The following is a 27,977-nucleotide window of genomic DNA, read 5'->3' as shown; positions in this document are numbered from 1 at the left end:
TATCACCTTTTTTACGTACCTACGCTCTCATCGGTAGAAAATTGCCCTTTGGATGGGTTGAGGGCACAGAACTATAACTTATTTTAGTTCTGTGGTTGAGGGTTTGTGACACAGAACACCCTTTTGTGATCTGATCTGAGTTGGCTGGCGCTAGGTTGTTGGCATTCTTGGAATATCTGAAATTAAATGAGGTTCTTCACCTTTTATTTTCCCATTTAACATTTTCTATTTGGAAAAAACAACTTTTTTGATTGGTGCATCTGTCTGAATCGTACTCAAACTTGGCTCGATTTCCTCAAAACATATTTTTAACGCAAGTCATTTATTGTTTTCATTGGAGACAAAGAAACGCTGAAACATCATTGTTTTCTACTTTTGATTTTCATCAGAAGGTTAGAAAATATGAAAAACAACGGAGCAAGAAACTAATCAAATTTTAAAGTGAACACTGAATAATTAAAAATCCGTCGACCTAACTTATCCGAAATGAAGGTAACAGTAACTACTTTAACAGATTTCATATTCGTCCTGGATGTATCTGAAGATCTGGAACTTGAGAACTTCAAAGCCTTTTGCGAAATTGAATCTGGCTTTCGTGCATCGGAAATTGTCATCGCCTACAATGGAAGGCCCTTGATGGATAACAAGATGTCTCTCAAAGACCATGGAATACGTGATGGGGATGCCGTCATTCTTCAGCACATGCAGAGTTCGCAGACCAGTCTAGACCAACCAGGTAAGTAGTTCCAGCTTCGTAGTATCTTTTTTTTTTCATAGGGCAATTGCTTTTAGTTAGCTTAGACTTCAGTAACATACAAATTCCTAATAATCCGGCAGTGAGAAACAGACCCAATGAAGATGACCCTGTTCTTATCAGAGACATGTTCCTAGCGAATCCGGATCAACTAGCCTTATTGAAACAGAACAATCCGAGATTGGCAGATGCCCTTCTTAGCGGAAACATAGGTAAGTAGGCGGCCTATGACAACAGTGAAAAATATTTTTTTCTTATTGAAAAGTAAAGAATTCTAAAAATATAATCTCATTGAATAACAAAAACATCCGATGAAGAACACATATATACATTTATAAATCTAAACATATACCTATGAAATGCTAGTTGCACTTACATCAAAAGGTCAATGACTAGGTAAAAAGCCTCTTGTTGAAACGTATCAACAATGTAGCAATTTACGATGTTGAAATGAGTTTTCAATTGAGATATGAGGACTTTTCACAAAAATTTCAAGCATGTTGAGAAGCTTAGGCCCTAGTTTCAGCTCCAGTGGTTAAGCGCGGATCAATGGGGGCAAAATAGGTTCATGTGGTCTGTTGAAAAAATGAGGTGAATTTTCAGTTTTTTCCAAAAATATTTATTCATTCATCAATTTCTATTTTGTGTCCTTCAAAGTAGTCCCCTTCCAATCCTCGTAGTTCTGATATGCACTTTTTGGTATGTCCTGGAGCTCTCTCAGTGATTCAGTTTTAATCTCCTTCAATCGTCGCAAAACACCGTCCTTTCAAGGGTCTCTTCAATCTTGGAAGTAGAAAAAAGTCACAGGGGGGCAAATCTGGTGGCTGAGGCGTTTACTGACGATTAACTGAAGAATAAATAGATATTTTTTAGACGAAATGAAAATTCACCTTATTTCTTGAACATACAACGAACGTAGTTTCACAGCATTTGAAATTCACCTTTCAACTTGAAGAATATTCTGCTAAAAACACTGGGACCGCTGGAGTTGTTGACATTTTGTTCGGTGAGTTCCATGACCTATCAAAATGCATGCTATTGCCATTCTAGATACGTTTGCTTCCGTCCTGCGGGAACAAGTTCAAGCTCGACAAGAACGTGAGCATCAGCGCTTGAGGATGGTGAATGCTGATCCATTCGATACTGAAGCGCAGCGCCTGATTGCCGAAGAGATTCGACAGAAAAACATTGAAGCTAACATGGAGGCCGCCATGGAGTATAACCCTGAATCGTTCGGCACAGTAGTTATGCTATATATCAACTGTAGGGTCAATGGTTATCCAGTTGAGGCATTCATAGACTCTGGTGAGTGGATTTTAGTTCTTTTTAATATTCGTTTTTCTGGCTTGCACAGGTTTTTGAAAAGTTTTTGATTGGAGCTACGCATTTTTATCTGCTATAGAGATTCGGAAGTCAAAACTTGGTGATACAGTTTATTTCAGGAAGTATGGCCATCCACGAGTCAAAAATCAACCATTTCTGGAACTTACTTCTGGCAATAAAAACGTATTAAATTTTTTTTCACGATGATATGCTGTGGACCTTTATTCACTTGCCGCCTCCAAATTTTTCCATACAAAATATTAAATTGTTTCAAAATTGTATTTTTTTTTTCAGCAAACTGCATACCAGGGTTCTAGTAGAACCATCCCTCCGTAAATAATGATAATAGTGTTTGTTGTCATTAGGTCCAAGAGGATATTGACATGGTCAATGGATTAGTAGAAAGCCAAAAACTTTCTTTCCCAAAAGTTAATCACTCCTGAAAATATAACCCCTTCAATTCCAAAAAGATTCCTCTTGGCTGGGATTAAATCAAATAGATGAATGAATGTCATTACGATGTCACCGATGACATAAGCAGATCAAGCTTATTCCGTGAATTCGTAATTCATGAATGAAATGTGTGTGTATGTTCTATAATGTTATCTAATTTGGTACTGAAGAGCCTTAGGGCAAGTGTCTTAAGGCGAAACATCGATGTATACCAGTGAGGATGACAGTGTTCCATGTAAGTGCAATTTGTTACCATTCATTTAAAGTAGAACTCGTGTGAATGATATCTGATTTTTATTCCATTTGAAATACAAACTGAGTAGAGAAAAGTATCTTCTGTATAATTCAGTGATCATATAGAAGTATTTGTTTCGAAAGAATTTTTTTCTTTCGTATAACTCAATGTTTATATGAAAGTAGCTGTTTCAGGAGGACTTTCTTTCAGTTTGTGTCTGAAAGTTACTTTTTGCATGATCTACACATCCATGTATAGAGTTACTTATTTTCAAATTGATTACTTCCTTCCTTTCTTTGGAAGATTCCCTCATCCTCTTTTTTTGTATCAAGATGGAGTAGTAGAAAGCCAAAAACTTTCTTTCCCAAAAAATAAATAAATAAATCTCAACGCAGTACATTCAAGGGCTCAAGTTGAAAGATAAAAACAGATAAGTCCTTGAATTCGCAGTTTGCCTTGAAATGAAATTGCAGTTTGCCCTCAAAATCATAGTTTGCCCCCAAAATCGCAGTTTGCTCTTGAAATCACAGTTTACCTTTAAAATCGTAATTTTTCTTCTAAATCGCAGAGGTTACAAAGCTCAAGTCCTAAAGTATACATTGACAGGTAAAAACAGTACAAATACAAATAATTATATCTAAAACTGTGTAAAAATCTTAATGAGAAAACTAAAAGACCAATAGAATAAGTTTATCACAAAAAATCTTCAAAGTATTTTACGAAATTTCAATAGGCTTTTTCTATCAAAACGCCCTTTACTGCATTATCGAAGGCGTCTAAGTGCCTGTTGTCATGTACCAGTTTCAACATGTTCAAACATTTTTCATTCATTCTGGGTCCATTCTCTAAGGTATGTCAAACGACACTCGACTTTTCTGATCTACAAAACCAAATTTGTGAAAAATGTTCTGTGAAACGAGTTATTATAGCCCGCCTGGTTTGACCAACATACTATTTGTTGCAATCCTCACAGCCAGTGTCATTTCCTTTTGTGTCTTCTTGTCTTTCAAGGGTCCCAAGATTTGTTGAAGTTTATGGGCAGGTTTGAAAACCACCTTCATGTTTAATTTACCGAATATTCGGAATAATCCATTAGTGTAGAGGCATTTCACTGTTTTCATAAGTTTGTTGCTGAAATATTTTGACTTTTGAGTAGCCATATCTATGAAAGTTGACCAGAGATCAAAGTTTTGACTTCAGATTCATCTTCAGGACAAGAATACATGCGTTTGTTGAAAAATTTTTCAAAAATTGGCATCAGGCAAAGCAGTTTTTCACCTGTACTTGTTTTAAATGAAATAATGAGTATATTGTAACACAGGGGCACAAACTACTATTATGTCGAGCCGATGTGCTGAGAGGTGCAATATAATGAGACTGGTCGATACACGGTGGGCGGGTATTGCAAAGGGTGTAGGAATTCAAAAAATTATTGGCCGCATTCACATGGTCCAGATCCAGATAGCGAGCGTCTATCTAACAACGAGTTTTTCCGTCCTGGAGGAGCAGCCCATGGATATGTTGCTAGGACTGGATATGCTGAAAAGACACCAAGTGAGTCTAAAACTTGGGAAAACGTGTAGAAAATGATGCCCTGGCCGATTTTGATGAAATTTTCAGGGAAGCTTCAAAACATTCTACATAGAAATGATAATAAAATAAGTTTTCTCAACAAGAAGTATTTTAGGGGTTGGAAATAGATTTCAATGAATGAATTCCACCCATTCCTTCATTTCAGTTGATTATTCAAGGTAACAATTTTACGTTTTTTATTTTTTATGAATTACCGTAGATCTTCAGTTAGCCGAAATTTAGAAGGGCAGCCTTTTCAGATGATATCGAATTTTTCGGTTACCCCTTAACCATCCGAAAATATACAATACAGTTTCGAAGAGCTTCAATTTTTTTTTGAAAAGTCATGAAAATTCAGAAATCAAATTAACCGGTCATGTCTGATTTTTAGGTTAAAAAAAAGGTTAGGTTAAAATTCTGTCATATGTCACAGAATGTCTTGGAACTTGGAACATAAGTAAACAGAACAGCACGCCTCTGAAATATATCATCTTTGTTTGTCTCATGCAGGTAATAGATTCATTGTCCTTTATTAGATATAACAGATGTTGCCAAATGGTGAAATAGAAACGAATCCCTTTAAATGTTTTATGCATTATTTCATTCCTCTTTTTTAAGTATTTAAATGTTTTTTAAAGAAAAAGGTTGAAATGATAAGTTTAAAATGCGTTGTTTTAGAGCTCTTTTATGAAAACTATTTGATTTTCGTCAGGAGGAACATTCCCCATTCAAAGGTAACATAAAATGACTTCAATTTTTCTTTTGAATGAACATGGAAATTCAGAAAACAAATTCACTGGTCATTTGTTTAATTTTGACGTTAAAAAAAGGAGTGTTGTCGTCAAATTACTGCAATTTATTGTTCTGTCAGTTGAAAAACTCGGCGATTTTTCTTTATTTCTTTGAATGAACCTTTTGGTTGAACTGAGGTCGGTTAACCAGGTTTCATTGTCTGCGGTACAATTCTAAAGTAGCTTGGAAATGGGTTAAATTTTTATTTTCAACGAGCGTGAAAATTTTGAAAGAAAATCTACTAGTCACGTGTCAATTTTGAGGCTAAAAAGAGACAGCATTGTTGCCGAATTGCAAAAATAATTCACAGTTGTCCATCAATCATAAAATTTGCAAAAAGCATGCTACTCTGTGGATGAGTTTCTCCTTGAATCCTAATTTCAGTGTAGCTGAAACAGCCAGTATTTTATGATAATGTTGTTTCTTTTGTCTAATGTGATTGTGAAGGAAAGCTGATTCAATAAATGTTTGATTGATTGAAATTAATTTTTTGTATGGAAGATTACTTGAATCGTGTACAATGTCAATTGGGAAATTAATATCCCAAAAAGATGATATTTCATCTACATGAAGTCAACTTGGGCTAACTTCATGCAAGACCACTAGAAAGTCTAGTTGCTAGTTCGTATCTATGGATTAGGGCCATTCTGTTGTAGTAACTCAAAAACAGTTCATATTCATCTGAAACCAAATTTGTTTCAAATTCAGTGGAAAGAATAAGTATAACAATACACATTACACATCTAAAAACCATTATTATGCAAATACAATTATCTACAACCTGGCAACAGTGCTAATTGATTTGCAATACAATCATTTGTGTAAAGAGGAGTTTTTAAAACGTTAATTTGCTTAGGTCTGCAACTTTTTTTGAAAATATGTCGAAAAAAATAGTAATGATAACCAAAACAAAAAAGTCAGATCAGAAACCTCCGTCATTATTATAGGGGTACCTCAAGGCTCCATACTTGGACCTATATTATTTATTCTGTACACTAATGATTTACCATGCTACACCGGAGATCAAAACGTCATTATGTATGCAGGTGACACAAATTTTCTAATAACTGGTTCAGATTCCCTAGATACAGAGGCAAAAGCAAACCTTGCTATGAAAAAGGCAAGTGAATGGTTTTCTGCTAATAATCTGGTCCTGAACACAACCACCAATAAATATTATTATTATTAAAAGTAGTACACCTAAATTTATCACCTTGATTAAAAACGTACTTTTTTATGCTTACTCCTAGAGAAGTATTTCTGCACAGAAATTTGTAATCTCACCTCCTATTCAGGGTGTTCAGAAGCTTCCCTAAAAATGTCATAAAAATCGGCAGCAACGCCTTTACCAAAACTTCTTCCTTCATACAATTGTTGTCACTTCATTTCAGTGTTGCATTGATCTCAAAGCGAATGTTCTGAGAATCGGCACCACCGGTACCGAAACGCCTTTTCTCCCGGAGAGTGAGCTGCCCGATTGTGCCAGACTGAGCAGCTTGTCGGAAGAAGAGGTCATGGCGAAATCTAGGAAAGAATTAGAGGATAAAGACTTACAGAAGGCTCTGCAGAATAGCAGGCAAGGTATGCGATTTAACATTGTGTTTTAAAATTGTCAAACGTTGGATTAATTGTCTGAAACGTCTTTTAGAAATGCTTCAACATGCTCGTGTTAACTGAGAAGTAGCTACATTTACTTGATATATTTTTGTATCGTTTGTTGAATGGGGTATTCTGCAAAGATCCACATCTGGTCCTTTATTGCTAGTTCTATGAAGTTAAATAAGTTCTAAAATATCGGGACTTACCGTTTTCAAACCACCTCGTGCGAACTGGACAATAGATTATCATGATTATCTGTTCAAAAAATAAGGTGACTGTTCATATTTCGCGGGCTACATACATTTTTTATGTTGGTACATTTGTCTCGAACACAGTTTCAGCATGTTTAGTTTTGCCCGATGGAAGAACCCAGGAGAGTCAAGACCAACCAAAGCACGCCAGGTTGGATCAAATCTCGAGATTTTACTCGCTGTTTTCTTTGATTACTGTGGCATAGTGCATCAGGAGTTCTTGCCACTTGGTCGTATAGTCAATAAGGAGTATTATCTTGAACTTGTGCGCCGCTTGCGAGAAGCAGTACGAAAAAACGTCCGGCATTGTGGGAAAACAATGCATGTCTCTTGCACCTGCACCTGCTCACTCGTTATTGCTTGTTCTAAATGTTTTGTCCTGAAACAATACTGTAATCATGCCTCAGCCACCGTATTCACCAGATTTGGCCCCCGGTGACTTTTTCCTGTTCCCGAAATTGAAGAGACCAATGAATGGACGGCGTTTTGTGATGATCTATCTATAAAATTAATATTTTTTGAAAAAAATGTTCACCTTATTTTTTCAACTGAGTAATATTTTGATTACTTTTTAACGTTACATGGAGAAATGAGTAGTGGTTTGATTCTGATTACATGAAAGATTATTATTCAGTTCGTCCACAGACTCGGCTTAGAGAGCAAAGTATACATAACAAAAAGGGGATCATTGTTGGATAGATCAGGAATATATAACTTGATTCAAGGTACAGTAGAATCTCACTAACCCGGCACTATTAAAAACCAGATGGTTTCGGATTATTGGAATGTTTGGATTACTGGATTAAAGAGAAAAAAATCTTAATATTTAAATAGTGTATTGTGTTTCCGTTTACTTGGAATTTTCAACTACACACTATTCTCACTTTGAAACAACAGGTAATACGTAGGCACGTGATAAGTTTTGAGGTTAGACTGCTAAAAGACGAGGAGGCGTAGCGGCAAGGGAGGCGCGGGAGAGTACCGGATTAGTGGGAATCTACTGTATATGTCCTAATTGCATATTGGTCAAACGGGAAGGTTTTTCACCAGAAGAATAAAAGAGCATATCAATTGTTTGAATCTGTTTCGCAGATGAGCAAGAGTTCACACGTTAAATTGTTGTTAATGTCTCATTTAAGGTTTGAAGTAGAATGTTCAAATTTCATGTTTCAGTTGCTCTATTCTCTCTAAGAAGCTGTGGTAACTCCTGAAGAGGTCTCCACTTTTGAAAATGTTAACAACCACCACAAATAAAGAGTTTTCAAGTTTTGATTTCTCAGCAACAAACTCAACTACTGCCATCTCCTTTTTCAGAGAAAAAGAGGACCAAAGAACTCCAATCTTCTTCCCGACCCCAAACCTCTCCTCAAACCGAAAGTAATAAGAGAAGCAAAAGCCTTAACAATGCCAAATCCAAGAGATAGTAGAACTCCTCCCGCATGTTCCTTTGCATAATTTTGTAACATTCCCAAATTACATTGTTCCTTCATACATTTTTCCATGATTATTTTTTCTTTTTACAGTCGACAGTGGCTCTAGCTCCTCACAACCAATGACTGTTCAAAGAGATACTCAAAATACTTCCCAGGGAGATAATTTCACGGAAGCCGACGTCAGGGAAATCGTTTCTCTGGGATTCACACGTGATCAGGTTATATTTGAATTGCGAAGGTTCAACGGGGATAAAACTCAAGCAACTGCCGCACTCTTCGCAAAATCTCTCGTATTTTGAAACGCATTTAGTTATAGGAGTATCATTTGTTGAATCTGAGATTACATTTATGATTTTTCAATTTATAATGCACTGGGAAAGAATTACGGGAGTGTTATATGTAGAAAATGGGTTTAGACTTTTTTTGAGCTTGTGTTTCTCAAGGGAAGTTAGGTCAATGTAGTCTTTAACGATAGCAGTATAGTAATCTCAGAGCTGGTGGTTCTTGTTTAGATATTTTTTGAATAATGTATCTCATAAGCAGCGTGACGTAAGGAAAATCCTTGGAGAACCTTCGTAGTCTTTTCTATGTCAAATGTTTTGATACACATTTGTTTTAATATTCATATATTTGATGATGTAACGGTGAAAGTAGTTTGTAAAAAAATCAACTGATTCAGAGGAAAACGTTACTTGGACAAACTGATTCCGATACTGCTGTTTAATTTTTTTCTCTTAAATTTTTTACTGACGAACAGAAAGGAAACTGGCATGATTTTTCTTGCATGTGGATCCACCTGGATGAAAATGAAGGAACTGTGCAGAAGTCCACAGAAAGACAGCAATTTTTTGGCGTGAAATTCTTTCAACTTGTTGCAAACGTATTGAAATAGTTTCAAAACTATCTCCTACAGATATTTCAAAACGATGAATTTTTGCTGTGATGATTGGTATATGCATGTACTTCCACAATGTCGATAATAAATAATCCATTCCACTTTTTTTTTATTTCATTCATGAATTATATCATCAAAAATAATGAATTATCACCAAAATGAAGTGCATTATACAGTCAATATTAGTAAGTGTTCGCCAAAATTTGCAATTGATCACACCAAAATTGAATTCTTAGTTTAATGTGAAGCCTAAACTACATTATATCATGAAATGATCACCAATGATAGTAAATGTTCACCAAAATTTGTGAATGTTCACCTAAATTCAAATTTCATTCCAATGTGAAACTTGAACAATGTTGCCTTTTGTATGGCTAATATTTAAGTCGTGCACCAAAGAAATACTTCATATAATGAAAATATTAAATGGTCACCAATGAAATACTTTATACCACCAATAATAGTAAATGTTCACCAAAATTTTAAGATGATAACCGAAATCAAAACCCCGTTTCAGTGTGAAACATAAACTAACTTGGTATGGTGTATGCAGAACTTATCACCAAATAAGTACTTTTTACCATCGTAAATAGTAACTGATCACCAATGAAATACTTTATACCTCCAATAATAGTAAGTGTTCACCAAAATTTTAACATGATAACCGAAATCAAAACCCCATTTCAGTGTGAAACATAAACTAACTTGGTATGGTGTATGTAGAACTTATCACCAAATAAGTACTTTTTACCATCGGAAATAGTAAATGATCACCAAAATGAAATACTGTGTACCACCAATAATAGTAAATGTTCATCAAAATTTTTACATGATTACCGAAATTAAAACCCCCGTTTCAATGTGAAACATAAACTAACTTGGTATGGTGTATGTAGAAGTGATCACCAAATAGGTACCTACTTTTTACCATCAAAAATAGTAAATGATCACCAAAATGAAATACTTTGTACCACCAATAATAGTAAATGTTCACCAAGATTTGTAAATGATCACAAACATTATAACCCCATTTTAATGTGGAACAATCTAACTTGAAAAATGTTGCCCTTGGTATGGATTATATTCGATATATCACCACATAAATACTCTATACCATCGAAAATACTTAATATTCATCACAATTAAATACTTCATACTAACGATGATAGTAAATGTTTCCCAATGTAAATGTTTTAATATGTGAGGCATAATCTAACATGAAAAATGTTGCCCTTGGTATGGCTTATAGTCAGTTTATCACCAAATAAATACTTCATACAATCGAAAATAGTAAAAGATCACCAAAAGGAAATACTTTATATCACCAATAATAGTAAATGTTCACCAAAATCAAAACTCTATTTCAATGTGAAATCTAAGCCGACTCAACTTGATATTATACTTCATTTGATGAATTTTCTATTTATGTCAAGTAATAGTGGTAATTTTAGGTAGTACTAACCTGGGCTACGATACTAAACAGTTGTTGGACTACAGTAGGTATGAACTACGATGTCTAACAGGTCACTGTCATTTGAATAATCATATGCAGAGACTCGGACTGTCGGAAGATAGTGTGTGTCGCCTCTGTTTGGAAAATGATGAAACAGCAGAGCACATACTTTGTGCCTGCCCCGCTAGGGACTGAATCAGGTTTTTAGAGTGCGGCAGAGCCGAACATATTTTGGCTATCATAATGACTTGTTTGCTCGTGAAAATTTGGTGATCGTTTACAAAATTTGGTCTTCATTTTTTGCGGGTCGTATGAAATTGAAAAATAAGTTATATTTGAAATTAATTCAAGTGAACATTTTTTTATCTGAATGTTATTTTACTAACCGAGACTTTTGCTTCACTCTTTAATTATATGAAACTAGAGCTCCAAGACGAAGCGTTTATGATACCGCACAATGTTGTTTTGACCCATAAATAAATATTATTATGGAATAAACCGCTAGACATGGCCAACAAACCCAGAAAATGCCTTTTGATAGAATGTAGCCTCTGACTGTAGCAGTTTGATTGGTGATAGTGATGACTTGATAGTGATTCAATTTCATTTTGATTGTTGAAGATTGCAAAAAAATTATATTTTTTCTCAAGAATCGCCAATAACTATCAACAGATACAAAAATTATGGTATATAAATCAATAATCCAACCCCATTTTGACTACTGTGCATCTATTTTATTCTCTTTTAATTTGAACAAAGTGCAACAAATACAAAAACTACAAAATCGAGAAATGAGAATAATTTTAAAATGTAATAGGTATACACCAATTTCTGCTCTACAATGGCTCTCAGTATCCAAAAGATTATTCTATTGTTCCATGGTTTTCATTTATAAAATATTAAATAAAATGACCCCACCATACTTGGTATCATTAATAACTTTCAATAAGGACATTCATCACCATTCTACTAGGCACAACAGCCACATTCATATAAATAGGACAAATACAAGAAATAGTATGAGCAGTTTATTTTTTTAAGGTTTTGTCCAATTCATTGACTTACCTGATTCAATTAAATCTACTCTATCATTAAAGATTTTCGAGAGCAAACTGTTGAAATATATTCATGATGGAAATTGAAAAATTTCTTTTTGTTCAGTTAAAATTATGTAAGTATATAAAATTGTATTATTTATATAAATTTTGTTGATTATATTATATTTTAAGTTAGCTAACCTGTATATTAGGGAATCCTAATTCAATAAATACATTCAAAAAACAACTGAAGCTCGTGAAAATAAAGTCAGTTTCCTTCATTTAACTTATTTTTACAGGATAATTTAGAATTTAGATAAGTGTGAGGATTCGAACGAAATATGACGATGGTTGTATAGTCAGAAAACAAAAAGTCATGTGTTTCAGTGCAATTCATTATCACTACCAGAAATAATCTTATTAGCGAAGGTTTTGTGATATTTTGTACACTTTGTGATGAATTAATGTTGTAACAAAGAAATCCTCATATCATATTGTCATATCAGTATTGTTATTGGCGATCCAACAAATATAATGTGTTTAGCAGTTGGTATGTAAACACGCACTGTCGAATCGAAGAAAAAAAGTTGTTTGTATACAATATATTTCGTTTTTTTCATCATTTCCTTAAACCTTATCCTACTTTTTGATCTTCCTCTTGAAGATGATCACTTGGTGATCGAAACACGTGTCGAGGTGTTGAAATAACGATTTGGTGTTGGGAAAAAAACTCCAGTAATATTTAATACTTATCCTACTAGATCACAGATTGAATAAGAAAGGCAAGATGATTTATATGGAGGGAGGTTCAAGAACTCGACACAAACAAAAATAGTTTCTGATGAAAGTGGTAGTCAATTCAAACAATGATAAAAAATCTGCCAGAACTTGCGTGACCACATGGGAGTTAAATTATAAAATAAATGTATATGTGTGCTTAAACGAGATATCTGTATGCCATTTAGCATTAAACTCCAAGAACAAATATTTTATAGTATAGAAGAGTCTCAACTTTTAAAATATGTCGTGTTTTGATATCAATTCTTAAAATTTTCAATTACAACTTTAATCTCACTTGTATTTTAACTGTATGTTAATTATCTAAAATGCATATTTTCATCCCATTTTTCTGACTAGCCCTATAAAGATGCATCTGTCTTTGATCTTTGTTGATTGAATATTTATGTATTTTTTGTGATGAATAAATCGATTTTGATCAATAAAAAAATAGGAAATACTTCCCATTGACTAGAAGAGAACAAGTCAGTGCCAAACATTTCAAAAACGATATATCTCGTCTGGTTATCAGATGGGTGTAGGTCAATCTCTCGCCGGCTCCTGTACTGATATCTCGCTGGCTCCTGTACTAATAAGGGTTTAAGATAATGGGGAATGTTCCTCAATTTGGGTTATTACAGCAAATGCAAGTTTGAACAAAATAAAGTTGAGTTTAATTCATGAGTTTTTCAAATTCTCTTCAAAAAGTATTCAAATTGATGTTTCAAATGTTGGGTTTTAATTTTTGAAGGGATTTGTTTCTAATTCACATATTGGCAACAGGCCTATATCAAGTTGAAATAATTTATACGTACCTAGATATTTTACTTTAAAAAGGGAAAATTAGCTTCATAAATCAACAATTAAGGCAAAATATAAATTATAGTTCAATACGACCTCCACAAGCCACATAAACAACAGTTGTTTTGTTATTTATTTATATAGAGGAAGATAGGTTAGGTGCACAAAATGTCATGTCACAGAATGTCTCGGAACTCGGAACATAAGTAAACAGAACAGCACGCCTCTGAAATATGTCATCTTTGTTTGTCTCATACAGGTAACAGATTCATTGTCCTTTATTAGCTATAACCGATGTTGCCAAATGGTGAAATTGAAACAAATCCCTTTAAACGTTGAATGCATTATTTCATTCCTCTTTTTCAAGTATTCATATGATTTTTTAAAGGAAAAGATTGAAAAGATAAGTTTAAAATGCATTGTTTTAGACCTCTTTTATGAAAACTAATAGATTTTCGTCAGGAGGAACATTCCAGGAGTATTTTAGTAACTTTCAAGATGATAATCATCTGTTTCAGATCAATCCACATTCTGTTTTGAAGTGAGGGACTTACGAGTGTTGAAAAAAAACATACTGTTGATATATTTTATTAATCTTTCACAACTCATCATACAAACAAATATTACAGAAATTTCTTTGTAAAATCTAATTAAAACCTACATAACAACAACTTCGAAACAAACACTTTACTAATGTCTTTTGAGATCTGAAGCCACATGACGGGCTCATATTTTCCACGTGATTCGATGCCCGATGAAAACATATCAAGGAAAAATAATCGATTGAAGTATTTTGATACTTAAGAGTTACGGAAAAACATTTTTGATGTTTCTTCTTGGAAGCAAATCGTCCACGAGAACCCAAACAATACATAATCGTTTACAATTAGGTTCAAAAACAATAAATAAAGAAGAGAAATAAATCTACGAAAAGTAGATTGTCAACAATTAAAAATTTTGAAAGAATTTTAAAGTGTGGAATGATTCACCTAGATAATCTGTTTTCGCTATTTCTTCTTCCTATCCTGAGTACATTTCGGACAATACCATTTCCCTTTGGGCTTTGTAGTTAATCCGACACAAGCGAAATGGAACCATTCAATTGGACACTGAAAAATGCAATTTTTTCTTATGTTTTCCCGAATAAGGGTCCATAATAACTCAACAAGATTAGTATGTTGCTACGAAATTCTTATAGACTTTAATATATCTTCCTAAAATAGTTTTTTTAACTTCAAACATATTGGAATATCCAAAGTGGATTATAGTAGATCAACACTGTTTCTGTCTGGTATAATAAATGTCAGAATGGAATATTATACCTCAAATAGCATGAATCAAGATATGATAAATATTAGCTTAACAGCAAAGCATCAAGAAGATAATTTTTACTCATTAAACTTATAAACTCAGCAGGTTTTCAGGCATTTCAAAATTTGATAAGTCAGATATGTAAAAATGAATCTTACATCAAGATTATCACATCCAATCATTTCACCGTAGGACACTTGATGACAAAGGCAATATGTTGGTTCGTTAGGATCAACAGGCATATCCAATACGTCGCTAGGATGGGCGATTCCTGCTAATCCAGGCAAGACTGCTGCCACCGCTTCAGCCACTGAAAAACCATAAAATCAACCTTCAACTCATAAATTTACGGAAAAACTGGTCACAATGATGTAATGAATTCCAATACATGGGCGATTGTCAAAATAGCTGGATTTTACGTGACCGAAACATCACCATGGTAATTCACTTGAACTGTTTCTTTATTAACCTGCTTTCGACTGACTGATTCCATTGAATTGCTCCTTTTGTCATTGCTGCGATTTGATGAATTCCATCGAGCCTGACTTGGCTCACTATCTGCCTGAAATATTAAATAATTTGAATTCCTGCCCCGGGATCACGTGACAACTTGGCTTTATCCTGATTGGCTGGCTAAGGACCACGTGACAAACCACGTGACTGATTTGCTGGACGACCTGTCTGCCCGAATCACGGGTATGTCTACTAGGACACACTATTTTTTCTGGAGTAAGCTTAATTTTTTAATATTCTCAGATAATATAGGCAGGATAGAGTGAGTATGTAAAACTGAGTAAATTTATTCTTACATGATTGTTTATAATGAAACCCAGCAAGGATATTATCACTTATTTTGGTGTTTGAATGCTTTCATGACATGAGCTGAGTTTCCCCAGAAAGGCAATCCTTAAGACAAGAGAGACTGATTGAGTCAATAGTACTTTAGTTTCAGCCCATCTAGTGAGACAGCTTCATGTAATTGCTTTATTACAAAACACATGCTGCTCAGTTTTGTCACATTTTCTATTAGTTTTTGATCAATGGTTATACCTAAATATTTGAAATGATTCACTTACTCAATGAATGTGTGATCCATTTTTAAAAGAGGACAAAAATCATAGGAATTTTTTGAATATTGCCCAAACAGTACTCAGTATTGTATTGTTTTGGTATTATGATGATGAGCATGAAATGATACGAACCCTCACCTGAAGCAGCCTTGGCACCATTGCCAGTCGAGTTTCCGGAAGCGCTTCCAGTCCCTGCCCCCTTCTGTTTTTTCTTCTTGTTCCCCTTCACAGTTCCTGTTGAGTCTTCTTCGCTAGAATTACCGGATCGTTTTTTCTTTTCTGCTTTTCCATCCTTCAGCTTCTTTCTGCCTCCTTTAAAAAACATTCAAGATAAGAAGGAAAAGTCACAGATTTTGGTAATTTTAGATAGATTCCCAAATTGTATTTACTTCAACAAACGGCATACTATCATATATATATGAAATATATCATTTCCACAAGGGATTTGAGAATTCGAAATGTATGAATAAAGGCTACCACCATGTGCTCATAAAAGATGTCATTTTTTGATTTTTTATTATCAGAAGTGCCACTAAAACAAATATTCACCCGTATTAAATTCAACTTACTTTTGCCTACAGTCGGTTCCTCTTGGCTCCTAGAATTCAATGCTTTGTCTTGAATTTCGGATTCGAACCTAGCTAAATCATTATCTAACTTGCGAATATGTTTATCTACTAATTCATAAGTCTGTATTGCTAGTTGTACTTTATCGTCCCCATATTCCTAGAAAAACATGCATGTACACACTAAAACAGCAAAATGGAGACCTTCTCACTTTAGCTTTGTTGAATAGACTCTGTATTTTATCCAACTGCTCTTTTTTCTGATCTGAAGACAGATTTTTCTGATCTTTTAGGTACTGATCCGCTAATGTATCTATGTTTTTCATAAGACCTTGAGCTCTCGAGTCCAAATCTCTCATTAACGTAAAGTTGCGTTGAAGCTCAATGGGTAAATGTTCTAGGCCTAGAAAAAACTATGAGAGAAAGTCTTAAATTAAAAATTTATTCTTACTATCTAAGTAATGTTCCAAATAGAGAGCCGAAGTCATTTTAATGAATACTGTAACTTCTGCAGAGAATTTAATAACTCCTTTGAGCAGAAAGTTTTTTTTGAATTCAAATAAAAGTTTTCAACAACCAACAACAAACAAAGCTTATGTTTAATTTATTTGACAATGACAGCGACAGCAATCAACGAAACAAATAATGAAATGACAGATGACATATGACATGGTGGTTTACTTTCGTAACATTATGCAATTCCGTGTATTAGAATGAAAATTAATACAAAGTGTTTTTTTTTCATTAGTGCAGTTTGCCGAAAAGTGCCAACAGAATAAATCCACCTGAAACTATGACTTTCACTGTGAAAATTGAATTATATAGAAATCATTTAATTTATTCACTTTATACCCAAAATACTCAGAAGGGAATTTAAACAGATATACACAGAACGTTATATATTGAAATAAATGTCTGAAATAAATCATTATTGAGGAGGCCCATTGAGAAACGCCCCATACCTTTTACAACAATTTCTTGAAATCAACAAAGAATTTTTTTGTTTTATCACCACAGAACCTATGAGCTAATGGAGTATTATCTTTGTATGTAGATCTATATACAAAGGTATTATCATAATGCACGAGAACCGAGATTGACCCAGCTTTGTATACAGGTTGATAAATGGTGCAATGAACGAATTCTTAATCAGTGAATTTGTGTTAGACATTTGATAAGACTGTAGTTCCAAGTTTCTTGTGCATTCCGGGTTGATTTTATTAACAATGGTAGAAACTGCATAAAAATAGCTTGGATTATTTTTAGGTCAGAAATGCAACAAGTGATAGTTAAATTATCAATGTTTTCTCATTATTCAGTCTGAATTTATTATTAAATCATAAAGAAACTCTATTCCAGTAGCCACTAGATTAGATATTTTGTATTATTATATATTATGTACTTACTTAAGAAATAATTTCACTTGTTCAGTGAAAATTTCACAATGAAACGTCACTCAAAATACATGATCACGGAACGATCAATTCCATTAGCACATAATTTATTTTAATTTAGTTAGATATACATTTTTTGTTAGTGATAATATTAATGAACTGATCAAAAGTCTGACAAATATCTGTTTTTCCGTTAATCAGCTGTCGCCCCCATACGAACGACAACTCTCAGAAGTTGAGAAACTTGTGCGAGCTAAGGACTAACGAGGTCTTACCTTTTTACATGTGATTCCTAACACGTTATTGAAATATAGAAGGAAATGAGAGAGGAAGAGGTAAAAAACAACCCATAATCGTTAAAACAAAAAATATATTATATACATTATTTACATAAGTTTTTGTCAGCATACATTCGTATTTACTCAATTATAAATCAACAAATTTTATGTGTTTTTCAAAGGATAAAGTAACAAAAGAAACCACCAACAACAATTGTTCACTAAAAAATGACTAGAACCCAGACTAGAAATATAGTAATGGAACAAAAATAGTGATAGAGTGGAAATACTCAGTAAACGACAAATGGCTCACCAACTAAGCCAAAAATATATACTTTTCCACTCGAACTGCTTATTCATCATTAAAAAATTATTTACAATATAATAATATCAAGGTGTGTGACATTCTGTAACAGTTATTTTAATGCAAACAGCCAGCCCTTTATTCGGTTAAGTTGAAGGAAGAACTGTTGGACGAGTCTTTTTTGGCTCTTGGATCTTCTGGTACCCAAACTTTGGCATGCATGATTCCGTTGGGGTTGGGTTCCTTGACTCTGGACCACGACAAAGAGTGCGCTGTATATAAGCCACCTCCACCTATAACAATGAAAAGTCATTAAAAATTTGTGTGCTCAAAGGCTAGCTATTTTGTTGGTTAGGTTAAGTTAGAGTAGAGTAGAATAGAGTAGGTTAGTTTAGTTTAGATTAGGTTAGGTGATTTTTTTAAAATCGATAATCCCAGCCAAGCATTACAATATTGATTCATTTCTATTGTACTGACACTTATTTAATGGCTAGTAAAAGCTAGTATTGCATAAATCAAACTTAGAGGCTGGTTTATATTGTGAAAAACCTGTTGAATTCTGTTTAGTTATTCGAAATTTTTTTGCAATGAAAATTTTATATTTCAGTTTTTCTATATGTCTACTTATATGAACGTATTAATGGTAGTTTTTTTTGCCTTGTGGTCAATTCAATTGATTTTTGAAACCAACTGGTTATCTGGGGCACACATATATCGCCAACTGTCGAATTTGTATTATTTTTTCTCAAAGTTATCAACTCTTGAACTAGTTTGTCGTTTTTGTAAAATGTTGGTGTATTGCCAATGATGAAACTTGAGGTTTACTATCAGAACTGCATGGGTCTTCGAACCAAAACTACCAAATTTACAAATATTAGTCCGTTTTTATGAGTCTACTTTAAACTGTAATATCTCACTGAATGTTTATTCAATTCAATCGAAATGAGCGCCATTTGAATCAGTGCACTTTTGCCAACGTAACACAAGTCGATTAATTTCGCCAACATGGCAATTGGATGCTCGGGATTCGATGGAGTCGACGAAAGCCGTTTTAGCCTGGTCCTCATTGGCGAAGATTCTACCGGTGAGAAAGTTGTAAGTTTTAAGTTTCATCATGTTGTCATATTTACAAATAATTATTCTTAGTAAGAAACACGTTTAGACCTTGCTGTCTGTCCGCTTCTAAATTAAATAAATGACTACATAAAACGCTTCTATTTTTTCTCTCTCGCTCACACACCTGTAACCTTCCTAATGGCCCTTAATGCACAATTATAACTGTAACAAACGATAGAATATAAACAAACAAGACAAGGAGCGTGTCTTCGTAACGCAGGATGCAGCTGTTTTGCGTAACGAATTATGATTGAGGGGGCAGGATCTCGCCTCAATAATCGAATTCGGTAGACCACCGTCGAGAATGAGGGCCTCTATTCGCCCTGTGACCCTAGCGTAATCAATTTTAAATACGCCGACGATTGTGCTTCGATGTCACGGTGAGTTCTGTCATGATATTCCCGTGCAGATAATGCACCCCACGACGAGGGGGTGAGGTACCCCGCGGTGCGGACACAAGTGCTATAAATTGAATGTTGTAGTGAAGTTTCCTGGAATATTGATAACTCAATAACCTTTTATGAATGAGGATTTTTGAAATCATAGACTTTGAATTGTCTACCTGTTTATATTCATTGTCTGACTGTTTGTATAATTTTACAATGTTAATATTGTATATATATATACATCGGAAAAGTCTAGGAATATTTTTATAACATACTAAATATCATAAAAATAAATGCATGAGGTCGTTTAATTTCGATTGAATTGGTACACTCGACCACCCTGTAGATTTCTATGGGTTGAACAAAGCCTGCAAAAACGGTAACTAATCTTTTATCAAGTTTTTTACAAACTGTAGGTTTTCGGCTAAAATAAATAATCTGAAAGTGTCGAGTTTGTACATTCTATGCAGTTCTTGCTCAGCAATTAAACTGGAAATATTGTGCTTTAACATGGAACGCCATCACTTACCATTGGCTGAGATGAATAGAGCTGTAGGGCTTCTTCAAGGTGGCATGCGACAAAATGATGTAGCTCTTCGTTTGGGGGTCTCCCAAAGTGTTATCAGTCGATTGTGGCGGCGTTTCCGTGAAACTGGCAGTCCAGCCGAACAACATCCAGGGCGAGGACGCGCTTCAACTGCAGTTCAAGACCGATTTTTGGTCTTAACCGCAAGAAGACAGCCGACAATCACAGCGTCTGAGTTGGTTAACGTGTTGCAGCAGACGCACCAGGTAACCATTGGTCGTGATACTGTCAGAAATCGACAGCATGAAGCAGATCTCCACAACAGAAGGCCACTTAGATGTCCACCTTTGTCGAGATGCAATCGCGGTAGAAGATTAGAGTGGTGTCAAGAACATCAAAACTGGAATGCAAATGATTGGGCCACAGTTTTGTTTACAGACGAATCCAGATTCTCGTCGAGTAAGACTGTGGAGACGACCTGGAAATAATGAACGTTTGAGACACGTCCAGGAAGTCCACACATACAGAGGTGGTACAGTAATGCTATGGGGCGGAATCGTGATCGGCGGCAGAACCGATCTCGTTTTTCCAAATCGCTCCCTCACAGCTCGACAGTACCTCGACACCATTCTTCTACCTATCGTCCGTCCGTTTGCTGGTGCTGTTGGTGAAAACTTCCACATAATGCACGATAATGCTCGTCCACATGTCGCGCGTCTAGTGACTGACTGGCTCACCAACGAAGGAGTTGATGTATTGCCGTGGCCAGCACAATCACCGGACCTGAATCCCATCGAGCATGTGTGGGACATGCTTCAACGAAGAATTACTCCGCATATGGGGAACATTCACACAACGTTTCAATTGAGAGAGCTTTTAATCGCTGAATGGGCAAATGTACCTCAACAAGACATTGACAATCTCATTTTGCCGATGCACGATAGATGTAGGGCCGTAATAAACCAGCGTGGAGGCCATACTTTGTACTGATTCCAATTTTTTTTGTATTATGATTTTTTTCGGGGTGCCAAAGAAGAGCCATATTTTTTTTTAGTTTTGCTTATATGCGCACTCAGTATTTTTGACCATTTAATAAATTTTGTTGTAAGTTACATTCGTTTAATAATCACCCGTCAACTTTTTTTCCCTAAAGCGATCTAAAAAAAAATTATTGCCATTTTTAAAAATATCCCTAGACTTTTCCGATGTGTGTATATATATATATATATATTTTCATTTTATATTTTTTATTTTTATGTTTATTTTTTATTTTTTTGTAATTTTTATCATACTCCTTTATACATTGACATGTTCTACACCCGCAAGGGTCTTTGTACCAAAGAACTAATAAAGATAATCTATCTATCTATCTATCTTATTGACGATAACTCCGGTCACTCGCATAGGACATGCTTGACAGTCTTTCACACATCCTGCATAGAGGTGGTCCCTGAATTTTTTGCCGCGTGTTTAATAAACACCCTGTAATCAGTTCCTGAGATCTTTCTATTTTCGAAAAACATATGATCAACCAGATAGTGAATATCAAACTTTTTGATAGTTGCGATTATATTTTTGAAAATAGTTAATTTTGAACATTTGACTCAAGCAAAAAAGCACTGCACGGAATTGCGGGACTGTTTCTCCATGATAAAGTAAAAATCTAGTATCAAACTCACCTCTAAGAATGATTTTTTTCGGCTCATCCTGCTTGAGATTCCTGTTATGCCCATTGAAGTATTCCGTGTTCGAATTTTTGTCAGTTCGCACCAACTCGCTCAAAAAGTTAATGTATCCTATGGCCAGTTTCAACGTGTCTACTTTCGAAAGCCTTTTCTCGTAGGGTAGTGTAGGGATATGCGCCCTCAAACCTTCGAAAGCATCGTTGATGGACTGCATCCGTTTTCTTTCTCGGAGATTAGCTGCTTGGCGCTGCTGGATTTGCTGCTGAGGACACTTACTTCTTCGTCGGTGACGATGAAGTCTTCTGGAAAAGATTTCAAAATGATAATTTCCCGGGTTTTTTGGTCGTGGTCTGTAGGTTTTTATGCCTGACGCTTCGTCTAATACTGCGGTAGACCATGAAATAACGGTCAAAGTGATCAAGTTGTTCCCAACACAAAAAACTAGACCGCTGGAAAGGTGGGCATGGAATAAATGCCCTGGTTTGTGTACAATTAAGCTCAGGTAGCTAGATTTTATTGTTGTCAATTTCCTTTTCCTTTCTATTGAAATTATCGCTGTGTTTCTGAAATCCGGCCGTGAAAGTTCACACTCTTTGATCAGTATGAGTTTTGTTTTGATTTGGTTCAGACTCTATCTGTGTTTGATGATCCAGCAGATAGTTTTTAAGAGTTTTATCGGGAAAAAATCAATTTTTCAATCATCTCACATGTTTTGCGATGGGACGAAAGAGATAGACAAGTTATTTATAGGTACTTTCTTTTTCAACAACGATTTCCATAACTTCATTTTTCCTGTGAGGATTGAATGCTTTGAGTTTAACTTTCGGTTAGGAAGAGTTTATTGGCTACAAACCAGTTGAGGATGCCATTTACGAAATCGTTTGATAGGAAAAGTAGTAGATGTAAAGTTTTTACTATGAACAATGAGTTTAGTGTCATCAGCAAAGAGTAGATGGGTTCATTTTGGAAAATTAACAATATTATTGACATAGATAATGTAATGTTCAAAAGGGACAATGAAACACTGATTGTCATTGCACCCCTATATTACACACTAATACAATAAGACTGACTCTCGTCGTGGAATGAAAAATTCTCTGGTAGTAAAGTGAAACATAAAATATACATTCCTCAATAACTATAAAAAATCATAAATTAAACATAGGCGTAGATAGAGAATTTTCAACAGGCAATGAATGGTTTTAAAACATTACAGATAAGAAATAGTGCGGGACCAAGTATGGATTTCCAGTCACCTACGCTGGGGTGATAAAAGTATTTTTGTCGGATTAATTAAACGTCGGAGGTTTGAATTTTTTTAAGCGTTTAACGAGCTTTTCGGCTAGTAAAATCCCTGAACTTAATTTATTTAATCTCAGTCATGACAAAGAATGTGTTTGGTGTATGACAAGGAAAGTATTAGGAAAGAATGATTTTTGCTATAAAATACGTGTTGAGATATTCGCGAAAAAACCCTCTCTAAAAACGTGATTGTAGTGATAAATTGAAATAAATTGAAAAGCATTGACTTTAAGAAAAACCCCAATAAAACAAAATTAGTCAATCTACTATTCACCCCCAGAACGAATGCAACTCTTTTGCTACACTTTGAAGTAGTAAGTAGAAATTAAATCCAAATTTTTGTGTGTTAGGCAAAATTATACAGTATCACCGTACCTAATAAATAGGTTAGTAATTCTCGGCAATATGTGCTAAGAATCGTATGTTACAATTAAGGCCTCGTTGATTCTTGGCAAAACGACGACAGCAAAACATATTTTGAACTTTTTTATTTAACGTAATAATTATAGTGGTCATGACTTTTTTGTCCAATAATTTTTTTGAACCCTTCCTTCAGGAATATCAACAATTTTTCAAAATAAAATTTCATCATTACCACTCGTTAGAGAAATGAAGAATTGTGATAGATTCTACCATTCTAACAATACCATTTGTCAGACATCAACTCAAAAAAGTATTTGAAAACCGAAAACATTATATTATTCCTCTTTATAAACAAATAATGCTCTTCATAGTACAGTCAGTCACTTATAAAATACAAAACAAAAAAATTTAAAAATGAGACAAGTCACATTTCAAAAACAAGAAACTAGAAAACAAGACGAATTATTGATGACTAGATATTACTTGAAATATATTCACTACATTTTCTTTTGAACTATATAACGAGTCACAACCTATATGTTCTCTGTTGATATACTAATTTCTTATTCTATTTCTAGTGGAGTGTGTATGAATTCTACTTGTGTAGGTTAACTGATCACTCAGATAATTTGGCAACATATTGTGTTTGATTTTAAATATAAATATTAGCATATTCAGTGTTATCCTTTGTTTAGCAGATATAAGAGACAGTGTTTCCAACATGTATTCCACAGATGTGCGTTTATTACAACTCAATATTGTCCTCGTGGATCTGTTTTGAAGCTTCTGTAGTTTGTTTAGATTTTCATTGCTCACAAAATAGAGTAATGTACTGCAATAGTCAAAGTGGGGTGCTATTATTGATTTATGAATTGTTGATTTTGCATATTCACTTATTTTATTTTTCAATCTATATAAAAGATGCATTTTCGTTGCTATTTTCTTCTGAATATAACTACATTGCGCATTAATATGCATTTTGTTTTATTTACTTTAAACTTGAGGCCGTTGTCACATAACCACTCATTCAAACATTTCGAGATTTCATTAGTTGTCCCAGAACAGTACAACATAGTGTCGTCGGCAAACAGTTTTATCTTACACCTTTTAACATGTATCACAATATCATTTATATACAACAAGAATAGCAGTGGACCCAATACTGACCCTTGAGGGACACCTGAAATTACATTTAAAGTACTGGATGTCACTTGATTATATTTAACTAGCTGCGTCCATTTTGTGTGAACCATTTTGATACTTTATAATCTAGTCCATACTTATTTAATTTCATTGGAAGTAACTCATTGTTGAGCGTCTCGAATGCCCTTTTGAAATCTAGAAAAAAGACAACACCTATAATACGTTTTTAGATAGCTCAACTTTCCACGAAGAAATTAGAAATTGCAGTGAAGTTTCACATCGTTAACCACTATTCCAGTGGTTAACGATGAATTTATCGAGTCGAAAAACCTATTTCCCAGTATTTCAAATGTTAACTTGTTCATTTGTACTCATTTTTAAGACACTAAAGGAATTCGTGGTGTATTTGATTATCGCACTTTTTAAAACGACGAATATAAATTAATATTTATAATTTATAAAATAATATTTTCAAGCAATATGAAAATGATAATCATAAAGCACCCTTATTATATTTTGATGAGAAACAAGTCTTACTCTTTACAATCCGAATTGTTTTCTTGATCACTGCCATACGAAAAACTGGAAACAGCCGAGTCACTACTATTGTCGTCATACAAAAACAAATCACTACTGTTGGACGACCCAGTTGTACTCCCATTACTATTCCCGTTGCCGTTTATAAAAGAACTGCCATCGAAATAAAACTGCCTATTAACCGCGTCCAAATCCAAGTTCTCCATAGTGGAAAACATTTCACCTACGCATATTAACCAGACTATTATTATTACTATTGTGAAGTTGTTTTGTTAGTACACGTTTCGAAAATTAGCGACTGTTGTTCCCTAATCGACGGCACGTGATCTAGCACGTGTGTTACACGTGCTAAGAGTTGAGTGAGACTGAAACATGTCCTGAAACTTATCCCGGATTCATGCGCTTTGTAGAGGAACTTCGAGGGCCCGGAAAATCCGGATACGCCAGAGCTTTGATGGGGGTACGTTTAGCCACGCCTCTTGGTGATATTTGAAATCGATTCAAAGTTTTGTTGCTGTTCGGGGGTGGGTGCGAAGAACGTTTTACTGCAGTTTCGTCCTATACGGACATTTTCAAACTAATACAATAAACTAACAATGGTTCATTACATAAGCCATTATATACCACCCCTGTAGGTACTAATAGAGGTACTTGGCTTGATTGAGTACCTGAATTTACAGTTTACAATGCGGATCTGCCAATTTAAAAACCGGCGTGTAAACTAAATCGATTTGATCATTTAACAGGTTGCACCCGCAATGTTTATGCTTGTGAATTTCCAAGGATTCTAAATAATTGAGTTTGTAACCATTCCTTGCATAGTGCAAAATTTCCCTGTCGTTTAGATTAGGAAACTTGTGGTTGCATGCCAAGGAATGGTTTAAAAACGTCAAATCATTTTTTCATAGTCTGAAGGACCTTTCATGTTCAGCATTTCGTTTTTGGAAATTTCGGCCCCATTGTCCCATAAAAACACTATTACACTCCGGACACTTAAGCTTATAAACTCCAGATTTCTCCAACTTGTCCACCTTATTTTTGGCACAGAAAAGGAAATGAGATAACCTGGCATGTGGTCTGAATGCCACTTCCACATTGTTTTTTCTGAAGAAACCCGCAATTATCTCTGTTCTTTTTCCAAAATACCTATGTTAGCGTTAGTTACAAATAATATGTTAACGTTAGTTACAAATAAAGGTGGTAAAAAACATAGAAAGTTTCATTTCTCTTTTCTTCACTGTGGTAATAGTTTTGTATTCTAGGTAGGCAATGTTGATAACTCCCTGAGCCATCTATAAGTATCGTGGTTTTCCGTAGTCCCCCGTTCTAGATTTAAAAATTCAAGTATTCAATTTATATTTCATTTTTCGACACAAATTTGTATTGAAAAGTCTGTTTTAGTGTTTCTGTAACTACATATCCCATTAAACCACATTCGTTTTTCTTCTGACGATCTTTCTATGTTGTATTACATAATTGAATCTATCTATACCTACCCTATAATGAATGTATTTTCACCATTGATATGGAAGTGTCCAATCTCCAACTAAAATTACTTTTTCAATCCTTTTCTGCCAGTTTTCTTTGGTGATATTCGATACTTCTTCTTTAATTAACTGTATCACCTTCTTATCAAATTTTGGAAAATTATTTTTACGCCCGATGCTTTATTTCAATTTTTCCCAAATCAACTCGATATGATTGAAAACACAAAAATAGGGGGGAAGTCTCAGTATGGTGTGTCCATACTTTCCAGCAATACCCTCAATGGCATACACTTTTTCAAATGTCTTTGTCTGTAAAACTTCAAATAGTTGATTTTTGGTATAATAATCTTCAAAATACAAATTCTTATCCATTAAAAAACTTTATATTTCATCTTTCTTCAATTTTTTTCATGAGCTATCCCGAATGATAGGAAGTGTTGTCAAGAACTATTACACTATTCGCATCCAAATTTGGGATCAATGTGTTTTCAAACCATTCCTGGAAAATATTAGTTTCCATATTCTTATTATAGCAGTCCTCAAGTTTTTTTCCATATAATTTCAAAGAATTCGGAACCCATCTTTTACTTCCTCCGCAATGCACAATGATTAGTCGCCATCCTTTGTTTGCAGGCATGTTAGGCGTACACATTTTCGAACACATTTCGTAACTGTCTAGTGAGTGTCATAGCAAGTTTCGTCCAAATAGAAAATTTGCCGTTGTTCTTGTCTATATTTAGTATTTGTTAAGCAATTCCACTATTCTTCTGCTTTCCATAAATGCTTGACGTTTGTTCATTATTTTAAATCTAAATCCTAGTTTCTTTATTTGATTTTGAAGAGTTTTGTCACAGCAGTTCACGTTATGACCGGAAGTATTCAATTTCTTCCTTACGATTTTAGTTGTAGGAATCTCATTGCTTTTGTAACAGCCGCATATTGTTTTTTTCAATGATTTTATTAGATGAACATCATAAGGTTTGTTTCTGACTATTTCAATACGGTTGAGAAAGGAATTTTGGTAAAATCTGATGTTGCTTGTAATAGTTTGTTTCCCTCGAAACCAAACTTGAGATACAGATTCTTATATACATTTAAACATACTCTCTGTGTTTCAATATTCAAATGCATCCG

The 27,977-nt window shown here is 34.4% G+C and overlaps 3 protein-coding genes across 6 annotated transcripts; 1 reads left to right on the top strand and 2 right to left on the bottom strand.

Moving 5' to 3' along the window:
• Nucleotides 1-133: 133 nt before the first annotated feature.
• rngo (DNA damage inducible 1 homolog rngo) lies at nucleotides 134-9,408 on the top strand. 3 transcript variants are annotated; one of them, XM_023156064.2, is made up of 6 exons: nucleotides 134-736; nucleotides 838-966; nucleotides 1,805-2,059; nucleotides 4,087-4,319; nucleotides 6,521-6,710; nucleotides 8,503-9,408. In XM_023156064.2, exons 1-6 carry the CDS (start codon nucleotides 487-489, stop codon nucleotides 8,709-8,711), a joined length of 1,266 nt encoding a protein of 421 aa, XP_023011832.2. In that variant the 5' UTR covers nucleotides 134-486; the 3' UTR covers nucleotides 8,712-9,408. The 3 variants fall into 3 exon arrangements, with proteins under 3 accessions (XP_023011832.2, XP_074025336.1, XP_023011831.2); XM_074169235.1 differs by lacking the exon at nucleotides 8,503-9,408 and adding an exon at nucleotides 8,294-8,470 and having other exon boundaries at nucleotides 793-966; XM_023156063.2 differs by having other exon boundaries at nucleotides 136-736; nucleotides 793-966.
• Nucleotides 9,409-13,947: 4,539 nt separating this feature from the next.
• On the bottom strand, nucleotides 13,948-16,943 carry Ing5 (inhibitor of growth protein 5). Of its 2 annotated transcripts, none has more exons than XM_023156062.2 (6): nucleotides 16,774-16,943; nucleotides 16,535-16,725; nucleotides 16,326-16,482; nucleotides 15,889-16,068; nucleotides 14,845-14,996; nucleotides 13,948-14,484 (listed from the first exon to the last, which is right to left on the bottom strand). In XM_023156062.2, exons 1-6 carry the CDS (start codon nucleotides 16,808-16,810, stop codon nucleotides 14,383-14,385), a joined length of 819 nt encoding a protein of 272 aa, XP_023011830.2. In that variant the 5' UTR covers nucleotides 16,811-16,943; the 3' UTR covers nucleotides 13,948-14,382. The 2 variants fall into 2 exon arrangements, with proteins under 2 accessions (XP_023011830.2, XP_074025334.1); XM_074169233.1 differs by having other exon boundaries at nucleotides 15,895-16,068.
• Nucleotides 16,944-18,069: 1,126 nt separating this feature from the next.
• Fer1 (48 related 1) lies at nucleotides 18,070-25,817 on the bottom strand. The gene is made up of 3 exons (XM_074169232.1): nucleotides 25,357-25,817; nucleotides 22,006-22,313; nucleotides 18,070-18,591 (listed from the first exon to the last, which is right to left on the bottom strand). Exons 1-3 carry the CDS (start codon nucleotides 25,572-25,574, stop codon nucleotides 18,437-18,439), a joined length of 681 nt encoding a protein of 226 aa, XP_074025333.1. The 5' UTR covers nucleotides 25,575-25,817; the 3' UTR covers nucleotides 18,070-18,436.
• Nucleotides 25,818-27,977: the final 2,160 nt, after the last annotated feature.

Source organism: Leptinotarsa decemlineata, unplaced genomic scaffold (assembly GCF_025532065.1).
Source record: "Leptinotarsa decemlineata unplaced genomic scaffold, Ldec_3_MD MMD2_P_RNA_scaffold_5, whole genome shotgun sequence".
NCBI lineage: Eukaryota > Metazoa > Arthropoda > Insecta > Coleoptera > Chrysomelidae > Leptinotarsa > Leptinotarsa decemlineata.
This window is presented reverse-complemented; position numbering and strand designations above follow the sequence as displayed.

Coding starts and splice junctions, on each gene's coding strand:
- rngo (XM_023156063.2), top strand. CDS start 487: ATGAAGGTAACAGTAACTACTTTAACAGATTTCATATTCGTCCTGGAT. Junction 737..792: donor GACCAGTCTAGACCAACCAG/GTAAGTAGTTCC, acceptor AATTGCTTTTAG/TTAGCTTAGACTTCAGTAAC. Junction 967..1,804: donor CCTTCTTAGCGGAAACATAG/GTAAGTAGGCGG, acceptor TTGCCATTCTAG/ATACGTTTGCTTCCGTCCTG.
- Ing5 (XM_023156062.2), bottom strand. CDS start 16,810: ATGACTTCGGCTCTCTATTTGGAACATTACTTAGATA. Junction 16,069..16,325: donor GGAACCGACTGTAGGCAAAA/GTAAGTTGAATT, acceptor TGTTTTTTAAAG/GAGGCAGAAAGAAGCTGAAG. Junction 14,485..14,844: donor TTGGATGTGATAATCTTGAT/GTAAGATTCATT, acceptor TGCATTTTTCAG/TGTCCAATTGAATGGTTCCA.
- Fer1 (XM_074169232.1), bottom strand. CDS start 25,574: ATGTTTTCCACTATGGAGAACTTGGATTTGGACGCGGTTAATAGGCAG. Junction 22,314..25,356: donor AACAATTCGGATTGTAAAGA/GTAAGACTTGTT, acceptor AATCTTTTCCAG/AAGACTTCATCGTCACCGAC. Junction 18,592..22,005: donor GAAAAAAATCATTCTTAGAG/GTGAGTTTGATA, acceptor TCATTGTTATAG/GTGGAGGTGGCTTATATACA.